The 21,576-nt window shown below is 39.3% G+C and overlaps 1 protein-coding gene across 1 annotated transcript; it reads left to right on the top strand.

Annotated features, from left to right (window-relative positions):
- The first annotated feature begins 2,661 nt into the window (after nucleotides 1–2,661).
- On the top strand, nucleotides 2,662–16,808 carry LOC133083008 (ATP-dependent RNA helicase DDX3X-like). The gene is made up of 17 exons (XM_061179671.1): nucleotides 2,662–2,733; nucleotides 4,683–4,743; nucleotides 6,198–6,245; nucleotides 8,283–8,412; nucleotides 9,228–9,389; nucleotides 9,826–9,925; nucleotides 10,329–10,464; nucleotides 11,465–11,550; nucleotides 11,800–11,898; nucleotides 11,980–12,140; nucleotides 12,409–12,553; nucleotides 12,652–12,796; nucleotides 13,021–13,202; nucleotides 13,279–13,396; nucleotides 13,619–13,772; nucleotides 14,043–14,176; nucleotides 14,400–16,808. The coding sequence occupies exons 1-17, from the start codon at nucleotides 2,692–2,694 to the stop codon at nucleotides 14,477–14,479; spliced, it is 1,983 nt and encodes a 660-aa protein (XP_061035654.1). The 5' UTR covers nucleotides 2,662–2,691; the 3' UTR covers nucleotides 14,480–16,808.
- The last annotated feature ends 4,768 nt before the right edge of the window (nucleotides 16,809–21,576 follow it).

The following is a 21,576-nucleotide window of genomic DNA, read 5'->3' as shown; positions in this document are numbered from 1 at the left end:
TGCATTGGCAGGTGGATTCTTAACTACTGAGCCACCAGGGAAGTCCCCTACTGTCTTTATTGATTTATTTATTTATGGCTGTGTTGGGTCTTCGTTTCTGTGCGAGGGCTTTCTCTAGTTGCGGCAAGCGGGGGCCACTCTTCATTGCGGTATGCGGGCCTCTCACTATCACGGCCTCTCTTGTTGCGGAGCACAGGCTCCAGACACGCAGGCTCAGTAGTTGTGGCTCACGGGCCTAGTTGCTCCGCGGCATGTGGGATCTTCCCGGACCAGGGCACGAACCCGTGTCCCCTGCATTGGCAGGCAGACTCCCAACCACTGCGCCACCAGGGAAGCCCCCCCCCCCCCCCCGCCCCCCGCTCCCCGTCCCCCGCTCCCCGCTACTGTCTTTTAATTGAGATCACACACCTGGTCTCAGGACTTAATGAAGCTCAGGTTTGTTTGTTTGTTTTTGACCATGCCTCAAGGCACACAGGATCTTAGTTCCCCAACCAGGGACTGACCTTGCAGTGGAAGCATGGAGTCATAACCCCTGGACCACCAGGGAAGTCCCCCTGAAGCTCAGGTTCTTGATATCTCATCACAGAAAGAATTCAGTGAGAGACAGAATGATAGGTAAGAAGTGGATTTATTTAGAGAGAAACACACTCCACAGATAGAGTGTGAGCTCTCTCACAATGCGACAGGCACCAAAATACAGGGTGGTTAGTTTTCACAGGCTGGGTAATTTCGTAGGTTAATTAGTGGGAGGAGTATTCCAGCTATTTTGGGGGAAGGGGTGGGGATTTCCAAGAATTGGGCCATCGCCCACTTTTTGGCCTTTTACGGTTAGCCTCTGAACTGTCATGGTGCCAGTAGGTATATCATTTAGATACTAAGGTATTACAATCAGCATATAATGAGGCTCTAGGTCCACTGGAAGTCGAATCTTCTACCAGCTTGGGCCTAATTAGTTTGTATCATATCCACAATGGCTATGTCATTTTTTTTAGAGGTTGTGCCCTGCCCCCTTACCTCCTGTTTCAGTAGTGCAGGATATTTACATACTAAATATTTTATTATATATTATTTTCCTTACATTTCTCTGTAGTACAGTTAGGTCATTTTGCAGAGAAACTGCATTTGTGGGTTTAATTTACATTATCTATGAATTTAATTTTAGAATGGTAAAAGTGTTGTCACAAAATGTTTGCGATAAAAAGCGCTAACTTAGCTTACACCTACAAGTTTACAAAGCAGTAAAGCAACTTGTTCCAACCACCTCTGAATGTTTCCATTTTCAAATTGAAAAAGTAAAAATTGTTTTCTGTGGCAGTGTTTTTTGACAATACAGCTTTTTGAACCCTAGCAGGAGGAGACCCTACCATGCAGTTTTTCTTTTTTCAGTAAGAAGAATGGAAGAGCGTTTTTTTTAAGGAAATAAGTATAAGCTGTCCTGCACTTCAAACCAGGGACCTAGTAGTCAACGTTTTCTTCCATTTAAGGGGACTATGGCGCTGAATCTTCCAACAGGAAGCGATTCCCGCAGTGAAAGTAGCCCATTTCCTTCTAAATCACAACCAATGCTGCGGCCCGAGGGTCATAACGAGCTTACGTCCAATCACTCAAAAATATGTTCGGAAGGCTGATAGCAAGCCTAGCCACAAATAGTCCTGGGCCTGTTGGGTTTCAACAGTGTAGTTCTGAACCCCCCAGGGCCCTGTGGTTTTGGAGAAGAAGTGCACTACCAGGGGCCACCGTACCTAAACCAGTGGGTAAAATCAAATACTTACTGCAACGTGAGTACCTGCGCGGTGGGGGATGGGTGAAGAGAGGCCCACCGGGAAAGCCCGTTATCACCGACGTCATTCACCGTACCATTGTTTCATTGTTCCGTCACCCGGAGGACCTACGAGCTTGAAGGGCACAGTCGCTGCCTGCAAAGCGTAGGGGCCTCGGGTTCCTGGCCAAGCCACCATGGCCGGGTAGCGTTCGCCCGCCCTACGGATTCCCCCTCCGCTTACCTCCCTCTCCCGGCTCTCCTACACCTATCTACCCTCCCCTAGCTCGTTTGCCCGTCTCTGTTTTCGCCCACCCAGCCAGACGATTCTAATTAAGCCATCGTTGACTGCTCTACAACTCGCTCGACACCTGGGATCAAGTGACCCTCAACCTTCTTAGATTCAGGGATATTTGACTAGTTTCGACTTCGGGGAAGCTTCCCAAAGACGGGAGAGGGCTAGTTGGAACGGAGACATTTAACACAAGTTCGGAGTCCTCGAACTGTAGGAGAAGGGAAAGGCAGAGCGCTAGAGAAAGGAGCAGGGAAAAGAGCTGGGAGGAGGGTGAGAAAGATTGGGATGTACTGGCGTAATGTTTAAAAGCCCCGCAACTGGTTGAAAGCGGTACACCGCAAGTTTTCGCTAGTTCCCAAAGATTCCAAAACTTTGCGCGAGGGCGGGGGAAACAAAGCTCTCGCGAATTCTGAGAGCGTTGGGGAACGGGACTGATTAAAAGATCTCGCGAGGTTATGAGTAAACGGTCGCACGTTGGCCGGAGAGAAGTAAATGTAGTGATAAAGGGGTTTGTGGTGGGGAGAGAAGACGCACCGGTTACGTACTGACGTAAAGCGGTCGAAGTGGGCCTATTTCGGCCTGGCCGGATACGCTAGACCTGCAGTAGGAGACCGGGAGTTCCCGCTTCTCTTCAGGCATGAGTCATGCGGCGGGAAACGAGCTCGGGCTGGACCAGCAGGTGAGCCGAAATGTTTCTATCTAGGCTCTCATACTTGGAGCTCTTTCCTGGCTTAACGTGGCCTATGGCGCAGTGCTAACTAGCCACCTTCATCTTACTCCTGCTGGGTTCCTTTGGCCGTGGTTGGACTGTGGGCAAACGGGGGAGAAAACTGAATTAAAGCATGTGGTGGCGGCGTGGAGAAAAAAACGAGTTGGTAGTACTCTGGTTTGGTCTAGCTATTGAATCTCGGCCGCGCACAATGGCGGCTTTTCTGTGTGCTTGCGGTTTTAGCAGAGGCGCGCATGTGCTAGTACCGACTGGTTAGTGACGGAGGGAGGTGAGCGAAATTGGACCATTTTTTTGTGTGTCAGGGGCGTTCGGCTCTCAATGGACGGCACTGATTTCAGGTCTAAAGGTGTTGTTAGTGTATAGGTGAAAGGTGGATTGCGGACACTGGGTGGGGGCGGGGGGGAACAGGGCCTGCTCTAGGGGTAATGGCGGCGGCCTCCTTTGTTTGGTTCGCACGAGTATGCGGCGCTGGGTCTCCGCTCACAGAAGGCCCAAGCTCCGTAATTTTTGGCGGACGATTTCACTACAGAAAGAAAAAAAAACGGCTGTTCTGTTGCTGTTTCCGCCGCCGTCTTTCTGCCTCTGTACTGTCGATGTGAGTGTATGACGAGGCCGTGTTCCCTGAGTGGAAAGTTTTGTGACGCAGAGGAGCCGGCAAGGGGTAGTGGGAAGGGGGGTGAAAATGGCCGCCGCTTGCTTCTGTTGACTGCTGTCTGGATGTAATGGAAACTGGATGCCGGCGGGGAGGCTCCTGGGAGGTTAGGGATCTGGATTTGCCGTATTCCATTTACTTAATTCAAAAAGAGTCACTGAATGGCCGTTAACCCGAGGGTGGTACGCTCTTCCGTCGTGAGACGTACTGTGTTGTACGTCTCCTCAGGTTATGCGTTTGACTTTGAAGTTGATCAGAGGGGGGAAAACAAAACTAGAAAAGGGGATTCGCACGAAAGATTAACTTTCTGTTAACTGCTTTCTTCTTCCTGACTTTAAAAACATTCAAATATGGCGGGGCCATGGACCTGTTCTTTTTAAATACAGTGCTTTCCTTTGCAAACAGGTGTCAGTATTGCTCCCTGATCTTTTGTACTTTCTAAGATTTATTTTGGTATATATAATTTTTCACTACTTCTAGTTACTTCTTCGTTAGTTCTTAAGAAATGCAGTTAGGTGAAATAATGTTTTTTCTACAGTATTGAAGCCCATCAGTGTAAAGGGACAGGTAGGAATTGAGATTAAAGATACTTATCTTGTAAAAGCATTGTCATTTGGGCCAACTGACCATCAATCTCTTTGAACTTATCTCTAAAATGGGAGATACAAATATTGTCTTCATGGTGTGGCAAGCGTTAAATGATTCAGTGATAAATGACACAGTGCTCACTAAATGATGGGTGGTGCTGTTGCTGCTTAGGAATTTGAGTTAAAAACAGTTGCTATACTTAAGTATATAAAATAAAAAATTTTTTTAAGTTACAGTCTTTAGGGAATAAAGAAATCAAAGAATCTTCAGGTTGCCGTAACATTTTTCAGGCTTAAAATAATGCCACGGAGAAAACCAGTGGCTCTGAGAAAATGGTAACAAAATTTGTTTTGGTGACTGATGAGATTTTACTATGGAAGACTGTTAGAGGGACAGCTTGTTTTGAATGAATGTATTTGAATTATCTATACTGATGTACTACTTGTCACCCAAGTCCTACCTTTTGCATTTGCCATAATTTGTAGACTTGTATAGTGTTCTTAAAAACAAAGCTGACAGAGAGCTGGCTAGTAAATGCTAGAAGGTGGGACTAGAATTTAGGACTTCCGATTTGTGTCTTGTAATGCTGTCTGTGTTTATGTTTCCCTTAGTGTAGTGTGTCAGCATGTAAGAGCTATTAATATCTGTGTTTTCCTAGTTTTCTGGTCTAGACCTGAACTCCTCTGATAATCCGAGTGGAGGAGGAAGTACAGCAAGCAGTAAGTAAAATTTTTGTTTATTTAGAATCTTTATTAGAGCTTAATGTTAATATTTCATTGTACTTACAAAGTTTAAATTTAAAAAATGTTCTGTTATCCTGTGAATTTATAAAGTATTTTGGCATGTTCGGATAAGATGACACTGGTTGTTTTTCAGTGGAAACAGATAATCGTTTAGAAGAAAGTTCATGTAATAGTCACGCTTTTAGGAAACCAATTATGCCCAGTATGAATCCTGGCCAAATATGGAGGTGGGGCTATGTCAGTCCCTCTTGTGAATTGGCCTGAACTGTGTTAAACCTAATAAAGGGAACCTGTACATTTGTGTGCTATAAGTATTGTTCATTCCCCCTGGAGAACCTGAGCCTGGTTCTGGAGAACAGATGGAACCTGGCTCTACTGATTCTTGGGTGGTAATTAAATTTAAAATGTCAGCCATGTTATTAAATTCTTTTGAAAAGAAGTTAAATCTTTGGAGGAGAGTGGGGTTTCTGGATTGTTTTTATTTACTTGTGACTTATTAGAGGTTAGTGTCACAGTTAGGTGGATAGGGACAGGAAGTTGGTGTTCTGTTATGTGGCAGCAGATTTCACCTTGGACCCAGGTTTCCAAGAGAGCAGTTGGTGCACCCTGAAAAGCCTCTTCAAGTCTCGTTAATTTATATCAAATCTTTTTTTTTTAATTAATTATTTATTTTTGGCTGTGTTGGGTCTTCGTTTCTGTGCGAGGGCTTTCTCTAGTTGTGGCAAGTGGGGGCCACTCTTCATCGCGGTGCGCGGGCCTCTCACTGTCGCGGCCTCTCTTGTTGCGGAGCACAGGCTCCAGACGCGCAGGCTCAGTAGTTGTGGTTCACGGGCCTAGTTGCTCCGCGGCATGTGGGATCCTCCCAGACCAGGGCTAGAACCCGTGTCCCCTGCATTGGCAGGCAGATTATCAACCACTGCGCCACCAGGGAAGCCCTGTATCAAATCTTATTTGCCGTTGTATGAATATCAAAAGGATTTAATTCCACCGGTAGACAGTTTTGAATACTTAATCTTAGTTAAGTTAGCAATTTGGATATTCTGTTAGTTCCTTTTTAGAATCATTTTCTCTTTGCAGCTGTCAAGTGTTTAGTGTTCATATTACTGAAATGGAAACAAAGCCTCTTGTTGGTTAGTTGAAATTGGTCAATCGATTTAGTACATACCCTTTTTCTCTTTGTATCCTGTTTTATTGTATATAGTAATGGTTATATTTGTTCGTTAAAGGTTATAATTCACGTAATAATTCCCTGAAAGAGCAGAGCTTTTTAAAAATTTTGAGTAAGCACTAGTAGCTACTGAAACGTATTTGGTTTTAGGATTAGGATTTTGAGGTTTATTTTCTAGGACTAGTTTTTTAATAGACATTTTTGCAAAAAGCTGTGTCTTAAAGGATATGATAAGCTTTTAATTTTATATTTTCTCTTACAGAAGGGCGCTATATACCTCCTCACTTAAGGAACAGGGAAGCATCTAAAGGTAAGTGGTTATGGCAACTTAGTATTCAAATTTTTCTGTGTTTTGAAAGTTAGTCAAAGGAGAAATGAGATAACTTTGGGAAGTGTATACACATTTCCCCCGCCCCGCCCTGTGCTGTTTTCTGTTTTTAAGAGCTAGCATTTCCTAACTTTGAAAGAGTTCATCTAATATTGCATAATGTATAATTCTTATTTCTTTTAACCAGTTTTGAGCCCAGACTGTTAGTTTTACTAGTGCTTTTCATCTCTTTGTAAACGTTGATGACCTGATTTCAGTCTGAAAGAGGTGTGTTTGTGTATCTGGGGATGCCTTATTATGTAAAACAGATCGCAAAACACGTCCTACTTTTTGCTCTTAAAACGTTGCCTCAGTGAAAATGGGGTTATTGCAGAATAGTTGGGAATTGTAGGATTACATCTTTGTGCATACTCAGTAGGTTGGAGAAGTCTGGTCTCACCTTTTTGCTGAAATTCTTCATTTGAAAGATTTTGTCTGAAATGTTATTAAAACACGTGGTGTCTTTCAGTATTAAGTTTTTAATGTAGAGTAATAAAGTTATTAGGAACATACTGTTGTGATGATGATTTGAGTGCTATATATTAACCAACACGGGTGTCCTGAAATTTTCAAGAGAAGGAAAGGTCAGGAAAACTATTTGAAACCAAAAGGTGGTGGATAAAGAAGGGGTGGGGTGCAGGGGTGGGAAGGCTGGAAATAAACTAGCTTGTGGTTGGATATTGTGCCTCCATATGTAGTTTGTTGTTTCTAGCTGCAGACTTTTAAGTCTGTATATGTCTACCAGAAGATCGGTTGGGTAATAAGAGGATTCTTTTTTCAAAGTAACTGCAGTTTCTTTCATCATGGGTATTCCTCAGAATATTTGGCTGGAATTGCATCTAAGGTGTAATTGCTTCAAAGGGGGAGTACTACCAGCACCTTAGGAAGTTAAATGGAAGAGACCTTAAAAATCTAACAGTCTTTTTCCCACTTAGCAAAGATCATTCGTCAATTGGCTGGCTAATGATGGAGCTATAAAGCAGAGGGAAAGTAACTTCATTAACTTGTAATCTTCAGAATATTTAATGAAACGTGTGAATCTAGTTAAATTCTCAACTTAATCGTTTGTTGAGTGAGTTAACTTTTTGTTACCTTCCTTTTATTTATCTGTGATGTGCCTGGAGACATGTCCAGAAGGAAAACAGGCAAGGACGGGAGTTTTCTTTTTTCCTTGGTATACTTGGTTCTCACTAAACTTATAGTTGTGAAAATATTATTGTACTCTTAGGATTTGATAACAGTATACATAAATGCAGAGTACAGTAGCAGTTATACAAACTGTTATTTTGGTGGTTAAGGTTGAAACAAAATAATGTTTTATTTAGTTGGGAATTCTGAAATTTATATATGGCATATAGTATATATTTTAAATTGACCTACTTTTGTATTCAGCGTTTGTGAGATTAATATTTAGGGATGGGACATAACTAAAAAGCTAAGTTAGAGCTGATCTAACTACTGCCATTGAGGTTAAAAATTGGGGGAGGGGGTGGATTTGGCATTCCTTTGAGAGCAGTCATATCTTTAAAAAGGGGGGCTTGTCACACAGTCTTGTTAAAATAATCACTTTAGAGTAGGCTACTATTTTATTGGTTTTGGTAGATAGCAAACATTGATACTTAAAAAGAATGTATTTTAAATTATTAGTATGCTAATGGTATGTAATGTATCAGTAGTATACTTGTGATTCATGTAAACTATTACCCTCTTAGGGGTGGTATTCATTCAGTGCATTGTTCTCATTCCATGAGGTTACTTTGCTTAATATAATAATTTCTAATGGAAAAGAGAATTAAAGATAGAAAAACTCTGTTAATCAAAATAATTATCTCAATCTTGGTTCTCTTTTCCAGTGTTTTGATAATAATTCCAATGACCCTTGGTCCCACAAGGATAAGATAAAGAAAGGCTATGTCTTTGAAAAGACTGGAATCTTGTAAAAGTATTGTCACCTTCTCTAATTTTTACTTTATTTGGAAGGATGTTATGATAAGAACAGTTCAGGGTGGAGTTGTAGTAAAGACAAGGGTGCCTACAGCAGTTTCGGGTCTCGAGATTCAAGAGGAAAGTCCAGTTATTTCAGTGATCGAGGAGGTGGATCAAGGGGAAGGTAAGTTATTCTCAGTTTGTGAGTGTGTATACAGTAGCATTTGAGGAATCAGTTCTTAGTTTGATGTGTTCTCATTCTTTGTACTTTCCTTGACATTTAATCATTTTTTCTCATTAATAGACCATCGTATTATAGATAAGATTTTCTTTTTTTTTTTTAAATTTTTTGGCCACGCCGTGCAGCATGTGGGGTTAGTTCCCTGACCAGGGATTGAACCCACGCCCCCTGCAGTGGAAGTGCAGAGTCTTAACCACTGCTGGACTGCAAGGGAAGTCCCGCTACAGATTAGATTTTAAACAAAAGTTTACTAAGTTTAATCTGTTAAACAGGAATTACAGGCAGTAAGAGTATGCTTATTTGATGTAGTGAATGTTAATTTTATTTTTTAAATGGCTTCTCTATAGTAGTTCAATCAATTTTAGTTTAGTTTATTGTAGTTTAATCATAATCATTGAACAAGTGTGATATATTGATCTTAAGAACTTAATATCCAGTTAGTTCTATGCTGTTTTTTACAAGTAGGACTAAAACTCTTAAAAACCTTAGTCTTGTCATGTGTATATAGCCAGATATAACTTAGTTGACATTAATATATTATTTCTTAGCTTTTTTAATTAAAGGTGTATAAATTATATGTAACCACAGGTTAATTAGTCTTATTTCACAAATGAGTTACCCAATATTGAATTGTTGACATCTTTGAAAGTTACTTGTGACCAACAATTCAATTACTAATGTACAAGTATGTTTCTGGAGAGATGATAATATGATATTGGCCAAATGACATATTCTGATCAGTTGCTTGTGCTGTTTAGGTTTGATGATCGTGGACGGAATGACTATGATGGTTTTGGCAGTCGTGGTGACAGAACTGGCTTTGGCAACTTTGAACGTAGTGGACACAGTCGTTGGTGTGACAGGTCAGATGAAGAAGACGATTGGTCAAAACCACTTCCACCAAGTGAACGCTTGGAGCAGTAAGTTTTTTTGTTTTGGTTTGGTTTTTTATTTTATTTTATTTTATTTATTTATTTTTGGCTGCATTGGATCTCTGTTGCTGCGCACGGGCTTTCTCTAGTTGCGGCGAGCAGGGGCTGCTCTTCGTTGTGGTGCGCAGGCTTCTCATTGCAGTGGCTTCTCTTGTTGCGGAGCACGGGCTCTATGCACACGAGCTTTAGTAGTTGTGGCTCACGGGCCCTAGAGCGCAGGCTCAGTAGTTGTGGCGCACGGGCTTAGTTGCTCTGCAGCATGTGGGATCTTCCTGGACCAGGGCTCGAACCTGTGTCACTTGCATTGGCAGGCGGATTCTTAACCACTGCGCCACCAGGGAAGTCCCTGGAGCAGTAAGTTTTTGATATGTTGATATGAAACTTACCACATAGTATGATATATGTAGTAATGATTTGGTTTCAGGGAACTCTTTTCTGGAGGAAACACTGGGATTAACTTTGAGAAATATGATAATATACCAGTAGAGGCAACTGGCAATAACTGTCCTCCACGTATTGAAAGTGTAAGTTGTTTTTTTGCTTTTGTGTTTTTTTGTGTGTAAGTTGTTTTGATTCACTTTTTAACTGTTCTTTAAAATTCTTGCTAAAAATTTCATTGGGTTATGAAAAAGGAGAGACTGAGATTAATGTCACCATTTTGAGTAATCCTAAAATAGAAAATGTGTCAAACATAAAAAAAAATATCAAAACTACTTTGTTGTAGATTAGATCCCTCAGGAGTCCACTTTCTTAAAAATATCTTGATACTTTTACATAAAATCCAAAGCAACTATACCTTTAACCACAAGTAGACATTTGGCTGGTAATTTACGTTCTAATGTTAACATAAAACATATACTGCAGCAGAACATAAGGCGTTTGTAGTTGTATATGTATTTGATTAACCTGGTTAAATTTCATTGACAGTTCAGTGATGTTGAGATGGGAGAAATTATCATGGGTAACATTGCGCTTACTCGTTACACTCGTCCTACTCCAGTGCAGAAACATGCCATTCCTATTATTAAAGGAAAAAGAGACTTGATGGCTTGTGCCCAAACAGGTAAGCTCATTAATGAAGAATAACTTGATTAGCCTTAAAAACAGTACATTATGTAGGGAGGCCTGAGTCCCATATTTAGCCTGATTTAGAGTCAGGTGAAGATTAGCTGGGGATGTTTCTTATGTCTTTGGATCCTTTGGGTGAAACTTGTATTTTCATCAGGGCATCTTGGGGAATTCTACAGCAGATTATCAGCCCATTAATATTGCTAGCATTCTCTCCACTGAGTTCATAATATTCCCCTCCTGTGAACTCACTGCAGGGAAAGTTAGCAATAATTGGAATAGGAAATCCACAATCAGGGAAGAGCCAGGAGTCTATGATTCATAAAAAATGTGGACAGGGAAAGGAAGAGGTGCCTCCCATCCCCTAGTACTTAATTAGGAAATATGAGGGCTGAGGTAGTGTTTACTCCCCTATCAGAATTTGGCATAGGTAAAAGATGGCAAATCTTAAACTTACGTATTGAATTTCTTTTTATATAGTGGTATGTGTATATAAATATATAAAACTTCAGTCATTTGTTATTTTTAATATTTTCTTTTTTAAGAAATAGATTATGTCTTTTATATTTGTGACCTTTGGGCCAACACTATTACCTGTTTTTTAAAATAAAGTTCTAGTACAGTAATTAGTACCCGTGGCTTTTATTTTGCAAAGTAACAGAATGACCTGCGAAGTCCTCTTGTTATTAGGCTCTTCAGAAAGTTTGCTGACATTGACAGTTACAGAATAACACAAGGAAGTATTGAAATGGAAGTTGATGCCATTTTAGAAGAAAAATTCTTGTGTTGTACAGATTAAATTGCCGAGAAGTATATGTTGATTGCATTGTTATAAATGGAGAACAGAAATCATTTGGCATTCTTTGCTTAGCTGTATAAATATGCTATATATTTCAGAAAATTAGGCATAAAATAATTCTTTTTTTTTTCACTAAAAGGGCATTTAGAATACTTTAATTACTATTCAAACATAATAAGGCAGTATTTTCTAACAGGATCTGGAAAAACTGCAGCATTTCTTTTGCCCATCTTGAGTCAAATTTATACAGATGGTCCAGGCGCGGCTTTGAAGGCTGTGAAGGTAAAGATTCCTTTCCTTTATAAAATAAGTAGTTTTTGCTTAGAAAAATTTTTGTAGATGTCTGTTGGCACCGTTCTTTCTAAATGAAGCCGAATATACTTTATTTCCTTTTCAATCTATTTACTCAAGGAAAACACATATTTGGGTGTAATCCTTAAATTACAGAGGGGATTTTGCTGTCATGAACTTCAGAAATGAATAAAGTTTTGAGTCTCTGAGCTTAATTTATAAATTGTCCTTACTTTTTAGGAAAATGGAAGGTATGGACGCCGTAAACAATATCCAATCTCCTTGGTTTTAGCCCCAACAAGAGAATTGGCTGTACAGATCTATGAGGAAGCCAGAAAAGTAAATATGCATTTTTACTGATTATTGCCTTTTTCATTGATTCTAGTGATGTTTTTATAAACAATAAATTATTGCTTGTAGTTTTCATACCGGTCTCGAGTTCGTCCTTGTGTGGTATATGGTGGTGCTGATATTGGTCAGCAGATTCGAGACTTAGAACGTGGATGTCACTTGTTAGTCGCCACTCCAGGACGCCTGGTGGATATGATGGAAAGAGGAAAGATTGGGTTAGAGTTCTGCAAGTAAGTGAATTTTTATATACGGTTTGTAACTAATGTTTATATTAGTGAACGTTAGTTTTGTAGTATTTTATTAGTATTAGAGTTAACCTGTGTGGTTCATTGGAACAATCGAATAACAGCTAATTTGGTATGTGTTTTATGTGTGTTTCACATGTATTAAATTATGAAGTTAGAATGTTAAAATGAATATATTAGCATAATTAATTATATACACAACTATAGTGAACAGTTTCTCATCAAATTCTTAACTGAGTCTTTTTCATAACAGATACTTAGTGTTGGATGAAGCTGATAGGATGCTGGATATGGGGTTCGAACCTCAAATACGTCGTATAGTTGAACAAGATACTATGCCACCAAGGGGTGTCCGCCACACCATGATGTTTAGTGCTACTTTTCCTAAGGAAATTCAGGTAGTTCTTTGTTTAGAACATTTGTGTTTGTAAGTGATAAATTAACAGACAATTTTAAACAATTAAAGTAGAAAATAACACGTTCTTTCCTCTTCCAGATGCTTGCTCGTGATTTCTTGGATGAATATATATTTCTGGCCGTAGGTAGAGTTGGTTCTACCTCTGAGAACATCACACAGAAAGTAGTTTGGGTAGAAGAGGCAGATAAACGGTCATTTCTGCTTGACCTCTTAAATGCAACAGGTAAAATTATGAATAATAATATTGTTAGGTATAAGGAGAGTCTGTTTGGATTTCTTGAGCCTGTACCCTATCCTTCCTTTGCCCACCTTTTTAACCATTAAAACCAAGCTTATTTTTAATTATGTCCATGTGCATCCTTACTGAGTGCAAAGAGAACTAACCAGTTAATATTTAGTGATGCAAAGTTGCTATTAGTAAAGAAAATCTTTTATATAATTTTTCAGGGAGGAATTCACTGACTTTAGTTTTTGTGGAGACCAAAAGGGGTGCTGATTCTCTGGAGGATTTCTTATACCATGAAGGATATGCTTGTACCAGTATTCATGGAGACCGATCACAGAGAGATAGAGAGGAAGCCCTTCACCAGTTTCGCTCAGGAAAAAGCCCGATTCTAGTGGCTACTGCTGTGTGTATATTTTAATTTTTTTTTCAGTTAAACATGTTTGTGTATTGCTTTATTTTAACAAAAATTATTTTTTTAGGTGGCAGCAAGAGGACTAGACATTTCAAATGTGAAACATGTTATCAATTTTAATTTGCCAAGTGATATTGAAGAGTATGTACATCGGATTGGCCGTACAGGACGTGTAGGAAACCTTGGTAAAGTGTTCAGTTGCTTGATGGTTTAACACAAATTTAAATATTAGAACATTACTTTCAAGGGAAAGCTGACATCAGATGTCAGACATCTAAAAGTTTTTGTTTTAGTTTCTAATTTGGTTATATTGTAAATTATAATGTTATATTTTTGTGTTGCAATTAATGTTCTATATGACTTTATGGAAGCCTAGACTTAATGTACTTCTTTTTGGACTCTTGTAGGTCTTGCCACCTCATTTTTCAATGAAAGAAATATAAATATCACAAAGGATTTGTTGGATCTTCTTGTTGAAGCTAAACAAGAAGTGCCATCTTGGTTAGAAAATATGGCTTATGATCACCACTATAAGGGTAGCAGTCGTGGACGTTCTAAGAGGTACAGATTGTTTTGAACCTTTATTATTAATGTTATTTGGGGCAGGAAGTTATGTCCAAGGTTAAATAACTAAAACGCTACCACTACTCACATTCTTTGGGCAAGGGATATTTTTAGAAAGGGTGACATGGAGTAGTTAGATGTCAGAACCACTATTAGAGGAAATTGAGTTGAAACTAAGGATTGGGAAGTTTAAGCATGGAAATTGTCATTTTAATTCAATTTTGTATTTATAAAACCACCACATCATCTTTTTCCTTGTAATAACAGATTCAGTGGAGGATTTGGTGCCCGAGACTATCGACAAAGTAGCAGTTCTGGCAGTTCTAGCTTTAGTAGTAGTCATGCAAGCAGCAGCCGCAGTGCTGGAGGTGGTCATGGCAGCCCCAGAGGATTTGGTGGAGGTAATCTTAATTTTTTTCCCCTTTTATTTTCTGGCAAGGGCTTTCTTCCCTCCCTTGCTTTTCAAAGCGTAATTTATTGGAGAAATTTTATTTCAAAGAACACAAAAACCAACACTAAGAGTTAATCCTTTTTTATTATGCTTATATTAAAGTAGTTGAGAAGCAAGAGAAAAGATACTTAAAATGGCTGACCTAATTTGTCTTTTTTAACATTTCTTGATAGGTGGCTATGGAGGCTTCTACAATAGTGATGGATACGGAGGAAATTGCACCTCTCAGGGGGTTGACTGGTGGGGCAACTGAATCCGCTTCACAGCAAAGTCACCCTTTTGAAAAAGCTAATATGGAAACCATATGTAACTTAACCAGACTAGACCGTATAGCTTCAAGAACTAGCAGTACATTACCAACTGTGATTCTCCTGAAAATTCAAGGGGGCTCAAAGCCAAAGGAAGAAAAGAAAGGAACAATCAACAACCCTATTAAGAAGTTGCTTTGAAAACTTAATTGCTGTAGTTTGGATTAACTCCCCTCCTGCTTATTTCCATCCCAAACTGCATTTATAATTTTGTGACTGAGGATCATTTGTTAATGTACTGTGACTTTAACTTTAGGCAACTTATTATTTTGATGTCCTGTTGGCTCAGTAATGTTCTAGTTTTCAATTGTTTTGACAAAATAAATCCACTGAACTTGGGCTAAAATCAAACCTTGGTGCACAGGTGTGATACAACTTAACAGGAATCATCAATTCATCCGTAGATATTATAAAGAAAAAATCTTGGATGGTATCCTGCATTAGGACTTTTTGATAACTTGCAGAGTGGGGAGGAAAACATCTTACAGCAGAATTAGTTTCTAATGTGGCAGCCTGTACTAAGTTGAAGTTCTGACTTGCTCACTCTATCCTGGATAGGCACTTGTAATCTTTAAATAAGCCATTCCAGTCATGATGAGGTGGCATGTATGAGTACATCCATATGTTTTTCAAAGCACTCTTCGAAGTTAATGCAAGTAAATATAGCAGTTCATCTATTAATGTTTAGGTTATTCTAAGCTAGGCAAATGTGGGCGTATTATAGGAAAAGTTTAAAAGTTTTGATAACAAGTGTTTAGGGGAAATTTTATCTAATTAGATGTTTTTAATGCCTGCCATAAATGAAATTGAGATGGTAAAATGGCTGACCATGCCAGTGACCAGTCCTTTTAAGGACCTGCTTGGATTTTGGTCTTCATGCTAGTGTTGATGTTTTTTGGTCAAGAGGATATGAGCAGGAGGGATTGTGCAGCAGGCTTTTATTTTAATGCAGATTCTCTTTATTCTGTTTAGGCTGCGTTGAAATGTTAAAATGACTTACACTTGTAGAGTTTGTAAATCGGAGTAGCAACAAACTCTGAAATCCTTGAGATCACACAGGTTGGAAATATGTACTAAACTGCACAAGGTGTTATTTCTATATAGTGCAGTTTTAATGTGTTTTAGTTGCATAGGTTTCCATTGTATTTATAGTCACTTTCTGCTAAATTTGGCCAAAGATGATTGTTCACCAACTAAAAATGCCTCTGCCACTTGGAATTCTGTGCCGATTTTGTGGTTGGAATATAGTGATCTTTATAGGCTAATATTTACAATGGCTTCAGAAGGCAAAAATTTCTTAAAGTGCAATAGATTTTCAAGCATATTGTGCCTTGTTCTAAAACTTTATTGTAGGTGCACTTGACAGTATTGAGGTCATTTGTTACGGTGCTATTTCAACTAGTATAGATTTAGACTCTTGTACATTTTGCCCATAAATTTTTACAAAATACTTATTTTATTGCACGTTCAGAGAATTTTATATATATGTCTTGTGTGCGTGTCCTTAAATTTCCAATCTTTGTCTCTTGGAAATTGTTGAACACAGCGTGGTAAGAACTAGATTCTAAAATTTTATTTGGGACCATGGAATGATAGTTGAGAAGAAACTATTTGCACACAACAGACTGTAGATACTTTTTGCTGCTAGTTTGTGTAATATTTATTGAACATTTTGACATGTATTTATTTTTGTAAGCCTAAAAGTGATTCTTTGGAAGTTTAAAGAAACTTGACCAAAAGTACAAAAACACTGGCACTTGAATGTTGAATGTCACCGTATGTGAAGTAAAATTTTTCAGGGTAGTGTGAGCTTTTAATGTTAAGTCCTATTAAACTTGAGTCAAATTAAGCAGACCCAGCATTGGCAATGTAGGTAGCTGTAGCTTTCTGACAAAATTTAAGGCAAAATTGGCAACTTGAAATTACAACATGCCAAGGTTTTGATACATTTGTCTTAAAATATTAACGAAACACTTCTAAACACTGATACGAAGTGTCCACACTTTCAAAGGTTCTCAGAGTTTTATTTAGTACATACTTTGTTTTGTTTGATTTTCAGTGTCTGGCAAATTGTAGTTCTCAAACGTGGTTATCTTTGTGTATTGCCATAATAAGTGACTTTTACATTCAGTTTTGTCAGCCAGCAATATTTTCAGTAAATAAGAATAGAATTAAATTTGCTGAATGTAAACATCGAACCTCAAGTCACTGTAAGTTTAGTAATTGCTTAAAGTATTAGTTTTAGGTGCTAGCACTGCATGTGCTGTGTTTTTTCTGATTTTACTAAAATAAAGAGTTGAATACAATCTTTGTTGTCAGTTGTGGCTTAATGAGAGGTAGAAATGAATCTGTGCTCTCAACCTGAAGAGTTTGAAAGTGATATTTCTTGGTTATCTGCCAAACCCATTTGTGAAATACTTCTTCATGAAGCAAGTAGTATTCCTGTGTTTTAAGTATTTGAATAAATGAAGGTGGTGTAAGGTGGGGATATAGAGAAACAGGATTTTTATTATAAATCGCAGAAATCTAAAAGACCTATATAGCATGTATTGCACTGATCTATTTCAGGATCAAGAATTAATTGGAACAGGTAACAGAGATGGCAGAGGTTCCCAGTCTCCAACTTTGGTTCCTTCTGTTGGCTGATAAATCATTATTACCCACACTGATGCTTGCAGCCACTACCAAGTAAGAGATATTGTTAAAGAAGCAAACCAGTTTAATATGTTAACATTACAATAGCTTTATGAAATAGGTATTTTTGTGCGGTTTTTTTTTTTAGCTTTAGAACTAACCTCCCATGTATCCTTAATTCTAACACTGTAGACTGGTTTTTGTCTGTTACTAAACATCCTGTAAATGAGATCAGTTTACGTTCTTGTACAGTTTTTTCCGCTCAGCATTACATGTGTGAGATAAAATATTGTCTGAGCTGTCTTGGTCTAACTGCTATATTGAATTCTGTTGTGTGCTGAACACACCTGGGTCGTTTCCAGGTTGTGGTTATGTTAAATTATTCATGACATTTGTTAAAGAGAGTAAAGACTATTCAAGAGGGTCTATGTGGGGTCTTGCAGTGTGGAAGAGAGACTGGATTCAGGTACTTTGAATGCATGGCCAAATGGGAATGTATATACCCAAGGAGCAAGGCGGACGGGGTGGGGGGAATGTCAGTGGATAGAAAATTACTAAGAGGAAAGAAACAAGGGGAGGGGGATGTATTTTGCTTAACTGACCTAACAGGACTTGCTGAAGGTGGATTTAGGGTAATAATTAGATAACACCCGGGGGGGTGTTGGGGGACTGAGAACCCTGTTGTCATCGAGAGTGACCAGATACTGAGGATTGGATTCGGCTAAACTGACTTAGGATTCTTGTTAAAATTGGACAATACAGAGACAAACAATAGATGTCCAAAAGTTGAGGCCTAGTTGGAAAATGCTCAGAGGAGCACAAGTAGAGTTTGGTCCAGGATAGAATGTGTCAGATTTTATGAAAGATACGTTCATATCTCCTGGATACATTCTAAACTAGAATTGGATTGCATGACCTCCATCTTTCCACTTGATAATACCAGTTTCCTAAAGCATTTATTCTTGTTTTACACTTTTTCCACAGTTGTATGAGGGATCTGTTTGCTCCATGCCCTCATCATATTTTGGCTTAGTGTTTAAATTTTAGATATTCAGGTGGGTGTGTATTGATAATTGTTTTAATTGGTATTTTCCTGATGACTAGTGCTTCACATTTGAACCATTTTCTTGAGGTTAATGTAAAAAAAATAATTTGACCGTATCAGTTTAGGAACATGCTGACATACAAAAAGCTAAAAGAAATCTGGGATTTCTTTTTACAGAAGAAGGTAAGTGAAGTTGGATTAGCAAGATACAGATAATTGTTGAAGTTGGGTGATGGGAACATAGAGGTTCAGTTATACAAGTCTGTTTGTTTTTAGTTGGGGTATAATTGCTTTACCATGTTGTTACTTTCTGCTGTACAACAAAGTGAATCAGCTATAGGTATACATATATCCCCTCCCTTTTGAACCTCCCTCCCACCCCCCGCCATCCCATCCATCTAGGTCACCACAGAGCACCGAGTTGAGCTGATGTAAGGTTTTTCATATTAAAAATTAGTAAATAATAAATTACAGATGAATAATGGGATTCAGTGAAGCTGATAATAACTAAAGGTAACTTTTCCTTCTAGTGAAAAAACTTTCCCAATGCCCTTCCTCTCGTCTAGGCCAGTCTTGCTTGTGGTCTGCCCGATGTGGATTGCATTTGTCTCTTTCAGGTCTCAGATGCATTTTAAAAATTAATAAGAGGGACTTCCCTGGTGGTGCAGTGGTTAAGAATCTGCCCGCCAATGCAGGAGACACGGGTTCAATCACTGGTCCAGGAAGATCCCACATGCCGTGGAGCAACTAAGCCTGTGCGCCACAACTATTGAGCCTGCGCTCTAGAGCCTGCAAGCCACAACTACTGAGCCCATGTGGCACAACTACTAAAGCCTGCGTGTCTAGAGCCCGTGCTCCACAACAAGAGAAGCCACTGCAATGAGAAGACTGCTCACTGCAACCAAGAGTAGCCCCGCTTGCTGCAACTAGAGAAAGCCTGCGCACAGCAACGAAGACCCAATGTGGATGAGAATAAATGTATAAAAAAAAAAGACTTTTCCCCATTTAAGATTATTGTCCAATTTGCCAGTTTATAGAAAGTTTTTTTTTTAATTATTTGTTTTTGTTACAGAGCACCAGCTCTAGGTGCGCAGGCTCAGTAGTTGTGGCTCACGGGCTTAGTTGCTCCATGGCATGTGGGATCTTCCCGGACCAGGGCTCTTACTCGTGTCCCCTGCATTGGCAGGTGGATTCTTAACCACTGCGCCACCAGGGAAGCCCCAGAGTGCTTTGTAGTCCTATTTTATTTTATTTTAATTCAATTTTATTTTTTTTTTGCCGCAGGTCCTTTATTTTACAAGTCCTAACAGCTCCATGTTTTTTGACAAATGTGTACACTTCTTATAATCCACACATACATCAAGATGCAGGACATTAGTAGCAATCTTGAGAGTTAATCTCATTTTATCTTAACATCGTCACAGTGCCATTATATACCCCATGTCACCACTGAGGAATATTTGCATGAGAAGTTGAGACCAACCCTTGATGATAGCAACTTGGTTAGCATTTGGTTTCTGGCAGAGGGATGGCAAAGATAATAAAAAAAAACTGCCTTAATGCCTTTTGTCTTGAGTTTAAATCAGCAACCATTATGTTGCCCTTCTGGAAAAAAATGTTCCCTTTCCATGTGACCAGGCAGGGAGCAACAGGGTAAAGGACATGGCTATTTTACAGAGCCATCTCCCCATTATCAGCTCCTCACATGGTACCCTTAAGTGTCAGGTGCAGTGGTGCTAATGGTGGCCTGGAAACTGCTCCTAAGGATGATTGCCAAAGTTACCATCCAGTCAAACTGCGTAGTCTGTTTTTTCCTGGTGATGGGGACAGCTCTAATCCAGTCTGAAAGAAGTAGGGCTAGAGCTGCAAGGAAGTTATTCAGGGAACACAGATCTGAAGATTATCTTGGTCCTTAATTGATGTTTGCGTGCTGACCAAGGCAAATACATGGTGCAACTTGTAGTTTCACATTCAAATGTTTTTTCTTAGTGGGCTCATATACCATAATGTCTGTTTGTGAGTGAGCCAGTGCACTCATCTCTGGATACATTTGTTCACTGTTTAATTAGAGCTCTGGGGAGGTTTGTAGGCTGCCATAGGAATCCTTACTAAGGAATTCAACAACAGTCTGGACTGAAGGTTTTTAATCACACTTTCATTAGCTGAAAATGAGAGGCTGAGAAGTAGTGTGACTCTCTGAGAAGCAAAGGATCAGAGGTTAAGAGTTCACTGAGATCTAAAAAGGGAGATAATGAGACACAAAAGCCTTGAGATAGCAACCCTGAGATAATCCTTTTTTTTTTTTTTTTAAAGCTTTCATTCAGAAGTCATAAATGGGGAATTTTCTGGTGGTCCAGTAGTTAGGACTCGGCACTTTCACTATCAAGGGTGGGAGTTCAATCCCTGGTCAGAGAACTAAGATCCTGTAAGCGGCATGGCACAGCCAAACAAAAGAAAAAACACAAAAAAACAAAAGTCGTAAGTGAATGCGTTTCTCACGCCAAGGAATGAAATTCCAGGAAGCAAGAAAAAAAGCCTCAAGTGTTGAGAACTATGTGATGACTCTCATGTGTGAGCAGCTATTTATTAATGATTTTCCACATATATCTGTCCCCAAAAGCAAGAACTGAAATTATTGTATACAGTCACCTTTCCTGAATTTTGGCTGCTATCAGGATGTGCACATTCATGGTGGCCCTGCTGACTCAAACATGGGATTTAGTAACAAGGCAGTGGAAGGGAAAAGCTGTATCTCTGATCTGACCCACCTTGCAAATAATGCAAAGGACTAAATGTTCATACCTTATAATTTTTAATTTTTATAAGTTGGTACACACAGAGATACAACTCTGATCAGGAAAAACAAAACCAAAAAAAAAACTCCACCTTTCTATTTCTTGAAGCTGCACTTCTGAGTAACAACTATTAGCCTATAATTGGTCTTAATATGCAGCAAAATTTTGGATGTTGGACAGTAATATAATTCCTTACCTTTTGCTTTTTTTAAAAAAATTAATTTTTGGCTGTGCTGGGTCTTCATTGCTGCCCACGGGCTTTCTTTAGTTGCAGCAAGCGAGGGCTCCTCTTCATTGCAGTGCGCCGGCTTCTCATTGCGTTGGCTTCTGTTGTTGCAGAGCACGGGCTCTAGGCATTGCAGGCTCAGTAGTTGTGGCTCGCTGGCTCTAGAGTGCGGGCTCAGTAGTTGTGGCACACGGGCTTAGTTGCTCCGCGGCATGTGGGATCTTCCTGGACCAGAACTCGAACCCGTGTCCCCTGCATTGGCAGGCGGATTCTTAACCACAGTGCCACCAGGGAAGTCCAACAATCCAATTTATAATTGCATCGGGGGACTTCCCTGGCGGT

Source organism: Eubalaena glacialis, unplaced genomic scaffold (assembly GCF_028564815.1).
Source record: "Eubalaena glacialis isolate mEubGla1 unplaced genomic scaffold, mEubGla1.1.hap2.+ XY H_3, whole genome shotgun sequence".
Lineage (NCBI taxonomy): Eukaryota > Metazoa > Chordata > Mammalia > Artiodactyla > Balaenidae > Eubalaena > Eubalaena glacialis.
The sequence above is the reverse complement of the archived record's forward strand: the minus strand, read 5'-3'. Positions and strand labels throughout refer to the sequence as shown.